General features: G+C 41.2%; 1 protein-coding gene and 1 pseudogene across 3 annotated transcripts in view; one reads left to right on the forward strand and one right to left on the reverse strand.

Annotated features, from left to right (window-relative positions):
• LOC146974003 (glutamate receptor 1-like) overlaps positions 1 to 20,763 on the reverse strand; it is a 115,371-nt pseudogene that overhangs the window by 52,378 nt on the left and 42,230 nt on the right. Inside the window, exon 4 of the transcript XR_015037651.1 lies at positions 11,876 to 12,115. The product of XR_015037651.1 is annotated as a glutamate receptor 1-like (transcript). The remainder of the gene's footprint in view (positions 1 to 11,875; positions 12,116 to 20,763) is intronic.
• On the forward strand, positions 2,479 to 4,737 carry LOC146974004 (tripartite motif-containing protein 16-like). 2 transcript variants are annotated; one of them, XM_085796987.1, is made up of 2 exons: positions 2,479 to 2,726; positions 2,925 to 4,737. In XM_085796987.1, exons 1-2 carry the CDS (start codon positions 2,511 to 2,513, stop codon positions 4,146 to 4,148), a joined length of 1,440 nt encoding a protein of 479 aa, XP_085653113.1. In that variant the 5' UTR covers positions 2,479 to 2,510; the 3' UTR covers positions 4,149 to 4,737. The 2 variants fall into 2 exon arrangements, with proteins under 2 accessions (XP_085653113.1, XP_085653112.1); XM_085796986.1 differs by having other exon boundaries at positions 2,479 to 4,737.

The raw sequence follows: 20,763 nt of genomic DNA on the forward strand, positions 1-20,763 counted from the left end.
AACAGTGAGAAGACCTTCACCCACTTGATCCAACTCATGGAGAAGAGAAGGTCTGAGGTGAAGCAGCAGATCAGATCTCAACAGGAAACTGAAGTGAGTCGAGTCAAAGAGCTGGAGGAGAAGCTGCAGCAGGAGATCACTGAGCTGAGGAGGAAAGACTCTGGTCTGGAGCAGCTGTCAATCACAGAGGACCACCTCCATTTCCTAAACAACTACCCCTCTCTGCCACATCTGGGTGAAGCAACAAAGTTACCCACCGTTAAGCAACCAGATTTTGAGGAAGTGATGGCAGCAGTGTCAAAGACCAGAGATAAACTGCAGACTGTTCTCAATGAGGAGTGTTGTTTTATAGTGGACGTTTTACTGCTGCAGAGAGAACCTCAGACCAGAGCTGAGTTCTTGAGATTTTCAAAACAAATCATTTTGGATTCAAACACAGCACACACACGTTTGTCATTGAGTGACAGGAACAGAAAAGTAACTTTGATGAGTGTGGGCCAGTCATATCCAAGTCATCCAGACAGATTCACTGGATGGCAGCAGGTCCTGAGTACAGAGGGTCTGACAGGACGTTGTTACTGGGAGGTGAAGTGGAGTGATGGAGTTTCTATAGCAGTTTCCTACAAGAAAACAGGGACAGTGGATCAAAGTAGATTTGGATACAACGACAAATCCTGGGCATTATACTGCTACAGTGGTCGTTATAATTTCAAACATAAAAGTGATGGTCCCTCCTACTCAGACCCTCCGTCCTCCAGAATAGGAGTGTACCTGGATCACAGGGCAGGTACTCTGTCTTTCTACAGCGTCACTGAAACCATGACTCTCCTCCACAGAGTCCAGACCACCTTCACTCAGCCTCTACATCCTGGATTCTGGGTTTTGTCAGGTTCAGCTGAGTTGTGTGAGCTCAAGTAAACAGGAGTGTTTAGTGTGATTCATCCATGATGCTGCAGTCGACTGTATGTGTAGGTTTGTCTGCACTGATACAGACACTGATGGTTTTTCTTTTGTTTTCTCTTGTTTTTTGTGTTTCAACAACACAATACTAATGTTTTCATTTTCTACTTTTGGATTTGATTATTTAGTTTAATTAAACTTCATCATAACTTGCACTTAACAAGTGGATTATATCAAGGATGTGGAAAATATCAGCATGTGTAAAATGTCTATCAAATATTATTGATCATATTAATTATCTGCCAGATGTTTGTGTCATTATGAATATGGATAATTTAATATTTACTCTGTTGTTTCACAGACTGTGCTGCTGTTGTAATCATGTTATCACAATCACTTTACTTTTATTCATGGAGAAAAAAAACAACAACATAATAATATAATGATTATCCAAGTTGTCAATGAAAAAATATGAAATGTAAGATTTTCAAATTTTAAAGTGTGTATTGAAGTGTTGTTACTTGGTCACAGTTTTAGGGACCAAGGTGTGAAAACTTATTGTACAACATTATACAAATAAATAAATCATCTCACAGTCACCATTTGAACAGCAAACGTCTCATTCTTTATAATAAATAATTTGCTTTAATACGTTTCTTTTCCATCAGTCACTTTTGAAGATGTTTGGGTCCAAGATGAGCTCATGAGGAGACTGATGATGGGAATTAAAGAAACTTTGGAGGAAGTGACGACTTATTTTTTTAACTAAATATTGACAGAATAACTGATGAGAACAGTTGAAGAAAAGTTTTCAACAGTCTGTTTTTACTTTCAGATTTATATGTTGATTTAATGCTGAAGATGGTGACAGAGAGAAAAAAACATTAATATCTGTGTCTCATGTAAAAACTTGAAATATTTCAGCTACAAATGACAGAAATGTCAAAAACATAACCACTTTATGACGACTTTAGGAAATCCACCTTCTATAAACCTCCTTTAATGCCTCATGTTTTCTGTTTGTAGCCACATACTGAACACAATGTTTCAGATCAGGAACTGAAAGCTGAATGGATGTTGTGAAGCTGATGTTCTTGTTGTCTTCCTATTTTGTCTCTTGTTGCTCAGAATTGTCTAAATTTGTCCAAAATGGCCCCGACCACTGCTGCTACACAGCTTTAATTTGATGATTTGATCTGTTTCCTGTTTGCTGCTCCTCACCTGTTTTATTGACTTCTATTTACTGACGTCACATGACTGAGCTCAGGCTTCATTAAAGACTTTGATGTTGAACTTTGACTTGGTTTCCTGTCTGATCCCTGAGTTTGAGCCAATCAGCAGCTGCTTTATGACAGTTACACAGGCTCCATGTGTAGAGACGATATTCTGACTCACTGCTCCTCCTCCTGACACAAACCAGCCTGACGACCTCTCCCTCCTCCTCCTGCTATCAGAGTTCAGCCTGTTCTCTGTTCCCTCCCCTCTCACACACCCTCCTCTTTACACAGGGGTGGAAACAAGTGACGTGTCAGAGCTGGTGTGGCTCAGAGAACAGCTCTATTCCTGGAAACAGAAAGTGAAACTTACCGACATTCAGTCCTGGGAGAGAAATGGCGCAGCAAGTGAATCAGCTGAATCAAGAAAAATGGAACTGTTCTATCTGTCTGGATCTTCTAAAGGAGCCGGTGACTATTCCCTGTGGACACAGCTACTGTATGAGCTGTATTAAAAACTACTGGGGTGAAGATGATCAGAAGAACACATGCAGCTGCCCTCAGTGCAGACAGAGCTTCACACCGAGGCCAGCCCTGGTGAAAAACACCCTGGTAGCAGAGTTAGTGGAGGAACTGAAGAAGGTAGGACTGAAAGCTGCTTCACCTGATCACTCCTACGCTGGACCTGAAGACGTGGCCTGTGACTACTGCACTGGGAGGAAGCTAAAAGCCGTCAAGTCCTGTCTGGTGTGTACGGCCTCTTACTGTGAGCAGCACCTTCAGCCTCACTACGACGTAGCTCCACTGAAGAAACACACGCTGGTCCAAGCCTCTTCTAAACTTCTGGAGAACATCTGCCCTCGCCATAATGAGGTAATCAAGATTTTCTGTCGCACTGATCAGCAGTGTATCTGTTATCTCTGCTCCATGGATGAACACAAAGGCCACGACACAGTCTCAGCTGTAGCAGAAAGGGCTGAGAAACAGAAGGAGCTCGGGCTGAGTCGTCAAAAGATCCAACAGAGAATCCAGGACAGAGAGAAAGATGTGAAGGTGCTTCAACAGGAGGCGGAGGCCATCAACCTCTCTGCTGATGAAGCTGTTAGTAACAGTGAGAAGACCTTCACCCACTTGATCCAACTCATCGAGAAGAGAAGGTCTGAGGTGAAGCAGCAGATCAGATCTCAACAGGAAACTGAAGTGAGTCGAGTCAAAGAGCTGGAGGAGAAGCTGCAGCAGGAGATCACTGAGCTGAGGAGGAAAGACTCTGGTCTGGAGCAGCTGTCAATCACAGAGGACCAACTCCATTTCCTAAACAACTACCCCTCTCTGTCACATCTGGGTGAAGAAACGAAGTTACCCACCATCAAGCGACCACATTTTGAGGAAGTGACGGCAGCAGTGTCAGAGGCCAGAGATAAACTGCAGGCTGTTCTCAATGAGGAGTGTGTTTTCATATTGGAAGTTTTACCGCTGCAGAGAGAACCTCAGACCAGAGCTGGGTTCTTGAGATTTTCAAAACAAATCATTTTGGATTCAAACACAGCACACCCATGGTTGTCATTGAGTGACAGGAACAGAAAAGTAACTTTCATGAGTGTGGACCAGTCATATCCAAGTCATCCAGACAGATTCACTGGATATGAGCAGGTCCTGAGTACAGAGGGTCTGACAGGACGTTGTTACTGGGAGGTGAAGTGGAGTGGTTACGTTTTTATAGCAGTTTCCTACAAGAAAACAGGGACAGTGGATCAATGTGCATTTGGAGACAATGACAAATCCTGGTCATTACGCTGCTACAGTGGTGGTTATATATTCAGACATAACGGTAAAGTTACCTTCTACTCAGACCCTCAGTCCTCCAGAATAGGAGTGTACCTGGATCACAGGGCAGGTACTCTGTCTTTCTACAGCGTCACTGAAACCATGACTCTCCTCCACAGAGTCCAGACCACCTTCACTCAGCCTCTACATCCTGGATTCTGTTTGTGGGTTAATGCTGGAGACACAGCTGAGTTGTGTGAGCTCAAGTAAACAGGAGTGTTTAGTGTGATTCATCCATGATGCTGCAGTCGACTGTATGTGTAGGTTTGTCTGCACTGATACAGACACTGATGGTTTTTCTTGGGTTTTCTCTTGTTTTGTTTGTTTCAACAACACAATACTAATGTTTTAATTTTCTACTTCTGGATTAGATTATTTTGTTTGATGAAACTTTATCGTTACTTGCAGTTAACATGTGGATTATATTATGGATGTGGAAAATATCAGCATGTGTAAAATGTCTATCAAAGATTATTGATCATATTAATCATCTGCCAGATGTTTGTATCATTATGAATATAACCTGGATGATTTAATATTTACTCTGTTGTTTCACAGACTGCTGCTGTTGTAGTCATGTTATCACAATCACTTTACCTTAAAATAAAAATGTTAAGATTCGATGGAAAAAATATGAAATAGAAGATTGGTCACAGTTTTAGTAAACAGATGTGTAAACTTATTGTACAACATTATAGAAATAAATAAATCATTTAACAGTTTCATGTGGATTATATTATGGATGTGGAAAATATCAGCATGTGCAAAGTGTCTATCAAAGATTATTGATCATATTAATCCTCTGCCAGATGTTTGTGTCATTATTACTGTAATATGACCTGGATGATTTAATATTAACTCTCTTCTCATAAGTGTGTACTGAAGTGTTGTTACTTAGTCACAACTTTAGGGACCAAGGTGTGAAAACTTATTGTACAACATTATACAAATAAATAAATCATCTAACATTCATCAAATGAACAGCAAACGTCTCATTCTGTATAAAATATCACTTACAAAAATAAAAAAATTGCTTGGCCCCGACCACTGCTGTGAAGCAGTTTTAACTTTTACAGTTTTTTCTACATGAGTAGTGAGGAGCTCCTTTCAGCCCGAAGATGTTGTGTGAAAGCGGCCGTGATTGTTCGTGTGTCAAAGTCATGTTAAAGGGATCGTTCAACATTTTGGCAAATTCTCCTATCACCATAATATTATTAATTCACCATGCTATGAAATAATAACATAATTATGTAACATTACTACACACAAACCAAATACTCGCAACTAATTGCGCTTTCGAAATCCCTCCGCCCAGCAGCCGTGTCTGGAATGAAGTTCCGGCTGCATTTCCCTCTACAACAACTCTGTCTGGTAACGTTGTGTTATCTCATAGCGTGGTGAATGTGCAGGTCACAACATGTCCACCAGAGCGTTGTGGAGTTGTTGGATTGTGTATTTGATGAGTTTGATGAGGGACAGGGGACCTGTACCGTTCACCTCCATTGTGTTCACTGAGCAGCTCACGTCTCTGCCCCGCCGATCTCAAAACAACATGCATCGATAATTAAAGCAGATGAACCTGCTGCTATGACTATAGGGATTATGGTGAGAGGAGGATCTGACTAAATGTTGAACTATCCCTTTAAGGTTTGACTGAAGTCGTGGAACAAACTTGTATAAAGTGAATCACTAACTTCCTACTTACCTCAGAAGAACTCCGGTCTGCAATGTTTAAGGGGGAGGGGGCTGTAAAAGCATGAGGTGCCACAGGGCTCTATTTTAGGACCTCTTTTATTTCATATATGTGAATTATACATACAAGCTGCTGTGAGATTAAGGCCTCTCGTTGTATTCAAGAGAACAAACACTTCCTGCAGAGAAACTTCTCATGTCACCACTTAGAGCGACACGGTGGTTGTGTCTGTTCTGTTGGTGCAGTGGTTTGAGAACTAAATTAAAGAAGAAACTGCTGCACAAGATGCAGGAGAATAGTTCATCATTTATTAAACTCAGCCCCTCAAATTAAATTAAGAGGCACAGCTCAGGGCAAAGCTGCTGCGTGATCCTGTATGTACAGCGGTTTTAATGTGGATCCTGCTCAATGACACACACAGAAGCAGTGTGTGTGTGTGTGTGTGTGTGTGTGTGTGTGGTGAGTGTAAAGTGCTGTGAGTAAGTGATGTTGAAGGAGCTCCTTCTTCTGCACTGATGCCATGTTGTGGATTTAGATTTTAAAACCCGAGGGGCTGCAAGAAGTCACTAAAATATGTGGAACATATTTACAGGAAAATGGGAAATGTGGTTTTGGTGAAACATGTGAAGCTCAGTAACATGATGTGAACACGTACATGTGAAACATTTAGGATTTACAGTAACATGAAACCTGGAGGATTACATGTGAAACTGCAGCGGATGAATAAATGATGTCAGATCCAAACGTACACACACATCGGTGCAACGGTAACAAAAACAGAAAGGAAGGAAGAGGAGGAAGAAGGAGGGGGATGAAGGGAAGATAGAGGAGGAGGAAGAAGAGGAGAAAAAGTTAGAGGAGGAAGAAGAGAAGGAGGAAAAGGAAGAAGGGAGAGAGGGAGGAAGAGAGGGAGGTGTTTCACTGTAGCTACTGTATTTCTACAGGAGTCAGTCAGTGTACAGAGGACAGTCTTTACTGCAAGGCTGTATCTATGGCAACGAGACAGAGCAATAATTATGGGATGAGTCAGGGTCAATAACTTCTTTATCTGTGTGTCTATATGTGTGTGTGAGGGAGCGGGTGTGTTAATGTGTGTGTGTTGAATAAAAAGGCAACACAAATAAATTCATTATTTCCTTATGTAATAAATGGTTTTAAATTGTTGTACACATCAGTTTGGACTGTAAACACACACACACGGTTTACTGAGAGGAGAGGAGGAGAGGAGAGGAGGAGAGGAGGAGGAGGAAAGGAAGAGAGGAGAGGATAGAAGAGGAGAGGAGAGGAGGAGGAAAGGAGAGGAGAGGAGAGGAAGATACAGAGAGGAATGTAGGAAAGGAAAGAGGGGATAAAGAAGAAGAGGAGAGGAGCTACAGTTCGCCATAAGAAGAAAGAGGAGTTCAGGTCATCACACATTCTTTTCTTTTATCCATCACAATCAACTAGTTTACGGTTGTTGTCATGGATACAAACCTTACTGTACCAGAGGTAACCGGGCAGGAAGCTGCAGTTCCTCTCCTGACCACTAGAGTGCCTCAGCAGCCTCATACCAGTCACAGAACTCACCTGTTGACCATTCATTAACCACTAAGGTATGGAGGCCTGAAGGGGGCGTGGCCTCTTTGACTATATATGGATTAGCTGGGAGTGAGGGGGCGGAGTTTCAACCAACATCATAGCAATATTGGCATAATGTTGTGTGCAACGACTCAAATTTGATCTTTGAAAACTCAGAAAAGTCCATGGAACAGGAGAACAACAGGGTTTTTCTTGGTCTAAAATGAGGTGGTTGTGGTAACTGATCATGGCCTCACATGTGTTCATGATTAAAACATGACAAGAAGCTACTATTAAAGCGTATTTATATATTTTTGTGCTCTGTCCTTTATTGTAGGCTTGTTCGGTATACTGGTACTAAACTGGTACTAAACTGGTACTTGGTAATTTGCGTCGAGGCGAGCAAGCCGGAGCAAGCAGGCGAGCGAGTGGCGCGAGAAGAGTGGAGCAGCAAATACTAATGTTTTAACTTAGGAGGAGTTCAGAAATTAATATCGATGGAAAGTTCAATATTAAACCTGCAGCAGCGATTGTTTACTGATTTACTGATGTATATTTTATAGTTCTAAGATTTTCTTTTAAAATAAAGTCAATAATGACATTTTTGTGCTCTTTTTATTTGGAAAAGTATCGAAATACATGTTGGTACAAAATGTTGGTATTGTGACAACACTACTGTAGTTTAATGTCACGTACAGGGCTCGACACTACGAGCCCCTCGTCGCAAATGCGAGTAAAAAACAGATCAGTGCGAATTGTGAAATGCAATTAGTAGCACGTGTGCGACTGCCGAATTTTACCGTTCAATAAATGTTTTATGATGTGTTGCGAACGTTTGGAGGTTGCGGCCGGTTGTGCACTTGAATGCAGCATCAGCTGAAAAAAAGAGACTGCACGCGGAACCAAACCGAAGCGCAGCGCCCTGAGCGGAGGCAGTTTCAGATCGGCGCACATGTCAACCGGTCTGCCTGGTCACATCTGGCGCTGTCCGCTCCCTGTGTGACCAGCCAAACGCCCGCGAAGGCCGCGCTCCGCTTCCGTACGTCCGTACACGTAGAGCGAACTCGTTCATATGCTCACAACCCAAAGTAACGTCGTAGCCGCGAGCACTCGGTGTGACGGTGATGTTGTTGTTGTTTTATTCCGTGCATGTCCGTGGAGCTGTGCGCCGCGGTTCTCTACATTGCTGTGCCAGGCAGCTGTTTACCCACGGAGCTCGGCCCCGTTTGAAAGGAAGCCCGTACTGTAGGTGAAAAGACGTCGCGTCCGCGATGTAGAATGTGTAGAAGAGAAACACACATTTCAGGACCACTGACTTGAATAATCGGGTCAGACAAATGTAAACACACAAGGCTGAACATCACTGGACATGTCTGTTGGGATTATACAAAAAAGTAAAGTAAGGTAGAGCTGTCAAGATGTATGCAGTATACTGTAGGCTATCACTCATTTCCAATGTACAGGTGTATTAGAATATCATGGAAGAGTTTATTAAGGCCTATGTCACTAATTCAATTCAATTCAACACATTAGGCCTACTGTATACTGAAGACCTGAAATTCAGTATTCCCAAAAATGTAAATACTACAAAGGACCTTTTTTTTTCTCTTTTCTTTAAAGCATTTTTAATATAGAAGTGTTGTCCATCTATATGCAATCAATACTTGGTTGGGGCTGTTTGATTTGAACTACTGGAAATGGACTTTTCCATGATATTATAATGTATTTAAATGCGTATTATGTTAATGGTGAGTGTCACCGCTCTAAGATCTTTTTTGGTCCTGACCCGTTGGCATCCCTGTTAAAAAGCTATGAATTGAACTGTTTTGCTTATAAATGCCTCCTCATTGACCTCATATCACGTTATTATTTAAAATTATTTGTGTGCTACTAAAATTATTTGTGTGCTACTAGATTTTTCAACTTAGTAGCACACGTGCTACCTGGGAAAATGCTTGATGATTGCTTGCGTTGATGAGGGAAACCAAGAAATCCCATAATGAGCCTCCGTAGCGTAGCTCTGAGCAGCTCTAAAAAATAGCTAAAAACAGCGTCAAGCGTCAAGCCCTGGTCACGTAAACATGATGTATCACGCTCTTTTTCCGTCATCATAGAAACACAACGCTCTGATCATGTTGCGGTCTTTTTGGACCAGAGTGAAAACAAATGTATGCGAACTTGAACCGTACAAGCTTAAAAAAATGAAACAATTACGCATTTGATGAGTATGTGTGAAAACACCCTGAATTTTGCTGGTTAGTCGTCTTCATTTACCAGCCAAAGAGACTAAATTAGTCGCCACTGGGAACTCATTTTGAATCCTGGGGACAAATCTAAGACAGTGGTTCCCAAACTTTTTTGTCTTGCGTACCCCCTGAGCCGTTTTGCCATACCACAAGTACCCCCTCCCTCATACGTGTTGATGATTCTCCAAAAGTGGTCATAACGTAACACAACTGATTAAGAAACGAAAATCATTTCAATTTCTCTCTTCAATTTGTACAAAGACATTTTACACTATTCTCCTGCATTTTAGTTGTTTCTGGCTGTTGTGGTGTTTGTTGTGGTCAAATGTGTCTTCACAGAGTTGTAGGATTGTCACAATACTAAAATTTCAAACTCAATGCCAATACTCAGGAAAATATTGAATATGACATCATATTCAATACAGCAGCAGTGCCTCCCAGCTTATTATTATTCCATTATTTAATTTTTATTATAATCAAAAGGACTTATAACAGATGCTTTTTTGTTTTTTTTGATTAAATGAAAAGCTAACTAAGAGTTGTGCAATTCCAGCGTGTTGCTATTGTTTCATTACATTCATTACAATGCATCTCCTCTCCGTTGAAAAGTCCAACATGTCTGACTTGACTCGAACATTGAAACACCAACAGCAGCATCATCGTCGCTGGTCTTGTGTTTCAGAGTGTGTTATGTTGTGTTGTGTTGTGTTGTGTTGGTTAATCTTCCCTCCCACCACCACCAGACGCTGATAATGGACATAAACCAAAGCTGCGTTCGAGGCTCTGAGGCCTAGAGGAAAACAGACAGGCAAACAGCGAGCGTCTCCTCGGCAGATGTTGAGGAGCAATAACATTAGACAGTCGACTGCCACGCCGAGGCAGACGGTTACACACTATTACACACACCACAGACTTCCACCGATGGTTCCTGGGCAGATCGGAGAGGCAATAAGATTAGACAGAGTCTGCCACCGACTGTCAAATGGACTAGAACGTCAGATCGCAGGCCGCCGGGAGACACTAGGCCCCAGATGACAGAGCTAACTGCCTTTTTGTTAATTCTCTCTCTTTGTTTGTCTGTTTGTGTGACTCGACACAGAGGAAGTTCTCAGCACACGACTCAAAGTTTGTTTCTGAGAGATAATCTGGACAGAGACTGACAGGATGAAGAGGATTAGAGGAGCGAGAAGCGTCTGTAACCGTGTCTTTGAGCAGCTGGGATACGTAGGGGAATCAACATAAAACATGATCGTAACTCACATTTATCTGGCAAAGAACTGTTTCCATCAGCATTTAGTCGCATAAACTTACCATATTAACTGTTATATTGATATTCGTGACATTTAAAGGTCCAGTGTGTAATAATTAACAAGGTTTATTGTTAAAATCTGAATCTACCCCCCATGAATATATTTGTATAAGTGAATAATCACTATAAAATAAAATCTGTTTGGTTATCGTAGCCTTATAATTCTTCTTTTATTTCTTCTGTGTCGCCATCTTCTTGCGCCGCCATGTTTGTACGGCAGCCTGAAGGGAAAATCCAGCCAACCAGAGAGCACGTTTCAAGAGTTTCAAGGAGGAGGAAACAGCAGACATCTGGTGAAATGGTTTAGATCTTCACCTCATCGCTCCTGTAATACTCCCAGTCGTCACAGTCCTGGTAAATTAGTTGTTTTGTCCTCGGAGGCCACCGTCACTTTGCCGATGGGAGGAGTGAGCGCTGTAAACTAGAATCTGTACGCTGGATGTCACAGTTTTACACCCATTTTTATACACACTGGACCTTTAATCGAATTTTACTGTTTCCTTAAGACATTTTTTATTCAATATCCCTTAAAGGGATAGTTCAACATTTTGGCAAATTGGCCCATTGCCATAATCCCTATAGTCATAGCAGTAGGTTCATTACCTTTAATTGTCGGTGCAAGCTATTTTTAGAACGGCGGAGCAGAGCCGTGAGCTGCTCAGAGCTACGCTACGGAGGCTCATTATGGGATTTCTTGGTTTCCCTCATCAAACTCATCAAATACACAATCCAACAACTCCACAACGCTCTGGTGGACAAGTTGTGACCTGCACATTCACCACGCTATGAGATAATAACACAACGTTACCAGACAGAGTTGTTTTAGAGGGAAATTCATGCAAAACCACTGATGCACGTTGCCTTCAGGGACAGTTTTTCATCAATCAGTCTCTGAATTTCCCTCTAAAACAACTCTGTGTGGCAAATCCCATAATGAGCCTCCGTAGCGTAGCTCTGAGCAGCCCACGGCTCTGCTCCGCCGTTCTAAAAATAGCTTGCACCGACAATTAAAGGTAACGAACCTACTGCTATGACTATAGGGATTATGGCAATGGGCCAATTTGCCAAAAATGTTGACCTATCCCTTTAATGTGAATAAAAAGGTGTGGATGTAAACATGCTGCGTCCTCACCTGAGTCGGAGCTGTACATGTAGACGAACCTGGTCCAGTAGAAGTGCTCCAGCAGCGCCATGAGCGGCTCCTGCAGCTGTGGACGCAGCTGCAGCACGAACTGGTTGTTGGTCTGGACGGGGAAGGACGGCGTGACGAAGCAGACGTGCAGGGAGCCGCAGAACGACATCAGCATGTTGACCGTCCGCCGGTCGTACAGGCCCATGATGGCGTAGACGCCCTTCGAGAACTGGGAGCAGACTGGAGATGGAGAGAGAGAGAGAGAGAGCAGCATTAACACAGAGTTCATATTCTTGGAGAGATTATTGGGGTGCTGAAAGCTGCTTTTAAAAGGAAAATATTCTTAAATGATAAAGTCATGTACCTCGTCTCCAACAATATCTTCCTTTAAATGTAGATTAAAAACATACAATATGTTGATATTATTAAGGGACAACGAGGAGTTTCTCCGTCGGCAGAACGAAAAATTCCGCAACAATAAAAAAGTCTCATATTAATGTGGATGAATCTACGTCACCACTTGTTAATGGTCCGTTTTAGATAAATCTATGGTTTTGTCTCTATGGTTATTTTGTTATTATTAGTGGTGGTGGAAATGCTGGGCGAGCCGACCAGCGTTTCTTTACTTTCTGTTTCGTGGCGAGTCATGAGAATAACGCCGCCGAATCGCTGTTTATGGTGGGAACTACGACGGTATGTGATCGTCTTCCAACCTCTGACTTTAATTCTTGATGAATGAAAACATGAGTCTGTCTTGCGCCGGTCAAAGAATTTCACGGTGCGCGGAGGCACATAAATGTAGTGTGAAAACACTTTGCTTTTCCAAAACTCCTCGTTGTCCCTTTAAATGTAGACTAAAAACATACAATATGTTGATATTATTAACAGAAGAGTCCAAATGTGTCTGATTTAGGACAACTAACAGCTGTTTCCTTTGCTCATATCCCTTTTCCATTCATTCCTCCATGTTGTGTACATCCTGGTGACATTCTGGGATGGTATTACAACCCACAGCTCGTCATGGAGCATCTCTACATGTTAATATTGTTCCCAGCTGAATCTGTATTCAACAATAGAATAAAAATAAAAAAAATCTAAATATAACTCGATATAATCCAAATACAGACAAACAGTAGCAGGAACAGCACTGGACTGAAAGCAGCCGCGACGACTCTGAAGCTCCACACAGTCAGAAGGTAGAGAAATGCACACAGCCTGTTTTCAGTGACTGAGCCTTAAACCAGCTGTCAGGACTTCCTGTCACTTTGTGATGTCACAACAAAGCAGCCACTAAGCCCCGCCCACCTGGACCCACCACACAACACTTTTCCTGGATTCTACACCAGTTTTATTTGATCAATCTGACATCATCACTCCTCTCTTCTAACTGTACTGAACTATACTTTTCTTTTTTCTATATAGTATGTATGTATTTTTCCTGTTGAACAGTCTTTTAGGGACTTGAGAAAACTCTTTTAAATCAATTCTAAAAACACAAGCTTTAGAATAATCTAGGGGTGCACCGAATGGCATTTTTTGGCCAAAGCCGAATACCGAATAAAATCAAAACGCTTGGCCGAATAACCGAATAATACCGAATACCGAAAGTGGTTATAAAGTTTTTAAATAAAATATTTTTTTAAACTTAATTTTCAAAGAAAGTAAATGTTTATTGACTATTCTGACAGTTTTTGAATATTCCAGTTGCCGTTGCTCATCAGAAAAGTACAACAAGTTATATAAAGTTTTTCATTTAGGCCTATATCGGCCCATTGTGAGTGCTGAAAGATCTATGCAAGTACATTGCCAAATAAACCAAGTGTCTTTTAAAACAGTGGTTCCTAACCTTTCTTGGTCAGATTTTTTTTTAATTCATCAATTAGGCTACTAGGCATTTCAGGCGACCTCATTTGAATTTCAGGCGACCCCACGTGGGGTCCCGACCCCAAGGTTGGGAAACACTGTTTTAAAAGACGTCGGCCACGGACGGAGTGGGCGACATGCTGGGACGAGGAGCTTTCGTTTTAACTGCTGCAGCCGTCTCTCCCTCTCGTACTCAGCATGCTGTTCAGGGTGTTTGGTTTTTAAATGATTCATTAAAAGGCGCGTTGCTAAAGGAACGGTCCCCTCACTCAGCCCTCTCAGTGGCCGTGTCTCCGCTGACAGGACGCACCGCGCTCTTGGAGCGACGTGCAACGGTGCGCGGTCGCTGTGCAGCCCCCCCCCCCCACTGCTCTTGTTGCTGTTGTTTTTCCAGCAGTAGGAGTCACTTACTAATAAAGCTGGGGTTTAAGCTACTGATTCCATCGTCGCGCAATCGCGTATTTTTTTAATATTCGGCCTTGCTTTGCGCTCATTCCACCGAAGGCCGAATGTTGCTTTTTTTGCAATATTTGGCCGAATATATTCGGTTACCGAATATCCGGTGCATCCCTAGAATAATCTGTTGATTTGTCTTTACACTGTGTTTTATTTCTACAGTTTTGATTGTTTCACTATTATCTGGTATGATAGGTGCTGTATAAATAAACTGATACAAGTCTGAAAGAACAGTGCACTCCTGAATTGATGTCTAATAAAAAAAACAAAGTTGCAAACCAGAAGCAGAGAAACAAGGAATTGTGGGAAATGAATAAAGTCAACAGCCACATTTCCATTACCTTCAGAAATACGCAAAACCTAAATATTGCGATTAAAAAAACTGGCAAACTGGTAATGGAAACACCAACAGTATAAAAAAACCTCTCAAATATCGCTAAACATTTTTACGCTCTCACAAGGAGCTTTTACAGACATGTCAATATAAATAAAAGTGTATCACAAAAGTGTAATGGAAACACTTTTTTTTGCATTTACACATCACCAAACATGACGTATGTAGGAGGTCACGTGAACCGTTTCATTTCAAGCAAGTTGCCGCAGCGGTATGCAACACATAAAGACTCTGCCTTCGTCTTCTGTTAGAAATAATCACAGAAACAGCTGAAGCGACCGTCGAGATCACCGACTCAAAACCCTGGAAACACAAGATGCTCAAAGTAAAGTCTTGAAAACTTCATGATAAATACGATGCATTTGCAAAACAATCAATGGAAGCAAATTTCAGAAATATATTTTGCAAAAAAACTGTAATTGAACCTGGCCTAATGATTTCTTTTCATCAGAAACAACCAGCTTCAGGTGACGCCACATAACTGTGCTCCCAGAATCCTTTGCTTCTGAGTCACAGTGGTTCAGCCACTGCTGTTACTTCCTGGTTCTCTCTGAGGCTCTCTCTCTCTCTCTCTCTCTCTCTGTGTGTCAGTTTTCATCCCTCCATCCTCGGCCCTGACGTCCACCATCTGTCCTCTTTCTTTATGTCTCTCTCTGTCCACTAATGTCTCTTGTCTTGTTGTCTCTCTTGTTTTTAAGCTCCAGTTCCTTTTCTTTTCTTTATTTTATTATTTTATTTTTTCAGACACAGTAGAAATCGAGGTCACCAAAACAAAGGCTAGAGACTTAGATACAGTTTATACTGTAGAGGAGACTGTGGATGTTTGTAACGTGGGTCAAATCCCTCCAATCAGGAACTGGTGAGCAATCAGCTGATCCACTCTGTACCTGCACAGGTGAGTCCTTATTCCACACTGTTACTTAGATCTATTTCTTATTTTTATTTTATTTTAACTGTCTTAAAACTCATATTTACTGTGAATCTATGAATCTATTTATGGAAGTTTAATGCAGCTGCGAGTGCTAATGTTGTAGCTGTGTGCTGAACTAGTCGATGGCTACACTGATTAAGGTGAATAGCCGCTAAAGTGTTGAATAGAAAGTTGAATTAAATGATGATGGAACTCATCTGAACTCAAATGAAACACAGAAAACTATGAGCAACACATACAAACAAATGAATATGAGGAAATAAATGCAAAATACAAAAAGCTAAAAAAAAAAGAAAAAAAGAAAAAAGAAAAGGGCACAGAAGACAAAAGTATTTCAAAAGAAGGAAACTGGACTAAAAACAGCAAAACAAAGGTTTAATATTTAAGTCTTCACAAATTCCTGTTATTTTTACAGCTTTGTTGTTGTTAGCTTTATAATAACTGTGTCCAATTCTTATTCTAAAACGTTGTGATTTCTTTTTCGTCCATTTGCACAAGTGAATGTAATATTTTCCATACAAAATAAGAGGATTTAAACTAAATATATAACACATCTCTGAATTTTTAGATTAGCTGGTTTACAGGTGCAGAATTGAATCATTGACAAAATACTTTTCTCCAATCAATATTCTCAAATCTTAGTTTTTTTGTCGATGAAGCATAATATTGTTTTATATGTACTTTTTTTTTCCAACATGATGATGATTATGATGGTGATGGTGATGATGTCAGTGTGTTACAAGATCCTGGACTGTGAGGTGACGCTGTGTTTGTGCTGCACCGTTTAACACGAGACAGAAACGTGAGAAAATTTACAACCAATGCTATCGTCTTCCTTTTTTACTCCAAACGTCAATCGTCGTTTTAATGAACTCTACATCACATACTATCTGTGATTATCTGAACTCGTCTGTCATTTGTCACTCGTTTATTGTTTAATCTGCTTTTTTTCCCTCCTCCCTCTCTCTTAAATCTCTGTGCAGATACGGAGGATACAGCAGGATCTGTGTTGGTTAATAAGCTGAGAGATGATAAAGTCTTCTTATCTTCACGGCAGACAGACGTCGTCTCTGTCGCTGACTTATCTGCTGCTGTGTGGCTGATAAAGTGCAGTTTCCTGTTTCACACTAAAGGCTTCCACATGGTAAATCCTTGTGCACACAATGGCTATGATCAAATTACTCTTCACGCAGAGCTCCTTCACAGTCAGGGATTAAGTCTTAAGACAAAATAATACTCTGGCTGCCGAGGCGCCACGAGTCATTCTCTGAATCAGCGTCTCATTTTATGCTCTTCTGGCCACAGATCGGATGCAGACCGTGTGAAAACATGTCCGTCGTGTCTGTGTGTCATCCCCCAGAAAATCCACCTCATCTGGACAGAGAGTCGATGGAGACGTGAGGACGCGTGAAGCAAAGCGGCTCAGTGTGATTGGCCGAGACACCTGTCAATCAAATTTAAAAATGGAGAATCTTTCTTTGATGAGATCTTGATGGAGGAGCTGGTGGAGACCGACCGCCGAGCCGACGGAGAGGGAACGCCAAGATTTTACATCACAACTACAACTACAACATCAATCATGTATCTGCAGCTGCTGGAGGTGAAAATAAACAGCTGCTTCAACACACACACACACACTGAAGTTACAGCTCACAGTTTGTTTTTGCTTAAAAAAAAACAAAAGAGCAAATCAACCCCTCGCTCAGACTAGTTCCAGTTCCCAGATTTTATGAAATTTAATGAAAATATCTGATACATCATATATATCCTCTACATTAGACTCTAGATAATGACCGTCCTGTGTCTCCAGCGTCACATACAGTCATTACAACTTATTTGTAGAGTTTTAACTAACAGTGTTTGTCTTACACAAGCTGAAGTCATGGGACAACTCCGCTGTATTATCAGAATTAGAGTTGCCACCTGCTGTTTTTGAGGAAAATGTAAAAACTTAATCAAACTTTTGCACCAAACACCACACACACTTCATTCATATTACCAGATTTTTGTCTAACCAGCTACACAGTGTTGGGCAGAATGAAAAGGAACTCATCTTCAGTAGCTTTGCCATAAAACTAAAATAGTTCAAAATGTAGAGAATTCTCCAGATTGTTCACATGCACAGAAACACTTATTTTTCACTAAACAAGTCAGTGCAACATATGCACAGCAGATACTATATTTACACTTGAGTGAACAAAAATATGCTCACAGAACAGTAAACTGAAAAAGAAACTGTGCAGAAAAAATTGAAAAACTCTCCCTCTTCCTCCCCCACTCATTCTCCTCCTCCCTCTTCCTCTTTCTCTCTGCAACTTCTTCCATTGTTGTTATATTAAAAAAGAAAGGTGCTCCCCTGAAGTCTTTCAGCGCTTCCTTCCTGATTGATGTTGTAACAATTAACCATTGACGTGTTTGGCAGGTGGCATATCACTACTGGCCAACTGGCTCATGTAGTGTCATTTTGAATAGCAGTGTTTTGAAATGACAAACATGTGACTAGGGATGTCACGATTACTTGTTTTCACAATTAATCGTGGTATTAAACGCCACAATTAATTAATCGTAAAGATTCTCTTCCCAAAAAAGATGATGTCGGAACTGTATCGGCAGATGTGCACCAAAATAAAGGTAAACGCACAGATACTGGTCCATTTATTTAACGTAACATTGAATGTCAGCGTGTCATTTGTAATAACGTAAACATTTGGTATCAATGACAATTAATGACTTAAATATTTCAAACACTTCCCCATATTAGGGGGATTAATAATTGGTCCTATATTAATACTTTGTGTAAATACTTATTAATATAATTATATTTTGACTATAGTTGATCTCACACATTCAGTGTTGTGAAATTAATTTCTCTGATAATAATCGTACCAAGAAAATCTATAATCGTGACATCCCTACATGTGACTTTATGTCAGAGTGTTGTGTCTTATGCAGAGAACCGTGTTCAGTGCTTTTAAAAAGTGACATTTTGAATTGAAAAATGTGTGTAAAGCAGAAAATGTGTTTAAAGTTTTGGAGGTGCATGTCATTTAAATGTGTCAGCGATTGGGGGAAAAAAACTGTAAATAAACAGTGAATGTGTGTGTGTGTGTGTGTGTGTGTGCCGACGGTTGTCTCCTCGCTGTGTGTGTCCTTGCTGCAGCTTCACTTCCCTGTGGCCCGGCGCTAACATGCTAACAACGAGCTCCAGTCCCTCTGAGCTCTGGAAATAACCGGCTCCCTCCGGGGTCGACGCTATCATGCTAACAATAGACGTTCTGTCCCGGGGCGGACGCTATCATGCTAACGAGGTATCTGTCTCTTAGCATTAACGCCGGCGTCCCAGTGGGACGTCAGGCCACTCCTTCACCACAGAGGGGTCAGGCGGGCGGCGGCGGAGCCTCGACAGATGCTCAGAGCCCTGGGAATCTGTGTGTTTAGGTCCAGATGTATCTGAATTTACGTTATTAACACATGAACGGACTCAGCTGCTTGTTACATTAATCCTGCAGGAGACTGATCGCAGCCCTGCTGTTATTTCTGTCTTGTCTTTGTGTGATTACCGGGTCAAATTAGGGTCAAAAAGCTCGTCAGGTTTGTAGTTGTAAATAAACCTGTGAAAAAAACAGATGCACAGACTGTCTTTTTTTTATACACATGCACAAATTAGAATTTCTAGGTCAGGTGATTTCATCCTTAATGATTTACATCCAGAGTGAATGGAGGCAGATACACCGTTTCTTTCTGTAGCTAACCTGCCACTGTTTACTGAAGCTTTTGCTACCGAACTGTTCCTAGAGTGAACCAGAACAGTGAAGACAAACTAATGCTGACCTCAAACTCACTGAAGTTGAGCGGAGTTGAAGGTTCATCACTACGCCCACCCCGAAAAATATCAAGTTCAGCCACTTAAAGCTCCATACAGTATAAAGGTAGATGTTTGTATTAAAGCTCCATACAGTATAAAGGTAGATGTTTGTATTAAAGCTCCATACAGTATAAAGGTAGATGTTTGTGTTAAAGCTCCATACAGTATAAAGGTAGATGTTTGTGTTAAAGCTCCATACGGTATAAAGGTAGATGTTTGTATTAAAGCTCCATACAGTATAAAGGTAGATGTTTGTGTTAAAGCTCCATACAGTATAAAGGTAGATGTTTGTGTTAAAGCTCCATACAGTATAAAGGTAGATGTTTGTGTTAAAGCTCCATACAGTATAAAGGTAGATGTTTGTGTTAAAGCTCCATACAGTATAAAGGTAGATGTCCATGTGTAGTGTGATTATAAAGCAGCTCTAGGTTCTATATTAATACTGTGAAAGTATCAAAGCCTCAGTCCACAGAGAAATGCACACAGCCTGTATTCAGAAACTGAGCCTTAAAACCAGCCGTCAGGACTTCCTGCACATCAGACAAGAGGCTCAGAGCCTCCTCTCCTCTGACAGAGGAGATGTAAAACTACACTGAGATGGTTTCTTGTGGTCCTGATCCCTTTTCATAGATATCAATATGATTGTTGATAATAATACAATAAATCAAATGACCATAAATTCTGAAATAAGAACCTCATAGTCTCAGACAGACTCTGGTCTCCTGTACTGGACCAGGTCCGGCAACTTTTTGCCAGTCGTGTCATTATTGAGTCTCTCTCAGCAATGTGTTTTTTTTACTCTTTTACGCTTGAGGACCTGCCTGTCAATTGCACAGTGCTGGGAAGATGCACAGACGGGAAGTGGCAAAATTTCCTAAATAAACCGACCAAAAGTGTAAATAAAACAAAACAAACGATTTTATATTTTTTCATTCTCTCTGCGGCCCGATACCAAATGATCCACGGCCCGGTACTGGTCCACGGACCAGAGGTTGGGAAGTGCGGGTGTAAGCGAGGTGAGCACATCAGAGCTGATCGGAGCAGACTTTTGCGTGTTTACCCTTTAGACAGGAGAAGATTTCACTTTGATTGCGTTTTTAAGCCCCAAAAACGCTGTTGCCGTCTATATAAAAAGCCAATCTGATAAAAAAATGTTTTGTTGTTTTCACCCATGAGTGTTGTCATGTACACGGGGCCTAATTTCCGGCCTGAAGGCGGCAAAAAGGAAAAAAAAAAGGAAGCCTGTGGTCTGAGTTATGTATCTTATATGTTTCTTAAACTAAATAAAAGCCTGTCCCTGTAGACGCCTCTCTCTGATAGAAGACGTCATTTCAAGCTGCTACTGGAGGATTTACAGCGAGTATGTTTGTCCCTGTGCA

Source organism: Trachurus japonicus, chromosome 14 (assembly GCF_045865225.1).
Source record: "Trachurus japonicus isolate A0001 chromosome 14, Traja_1.0".
In the NCBI taxonomy this organism is placed as follows: Eukaryota; Metazoa; Chordata; class Actinopteri; order Carangiformes; family Carangidae; genus Trachurus; species Trachurus japonicus.

What these genes read in the sequence shown, in the direction of transcription:
- LOC146974004 (XM_085796986.1), top strand. Translation starts at nt 2,511, where the DNA reads ATGGCGCAGCAAGTGAATCAGCTGAATCAAGAAAAATGGAACTGTTCT.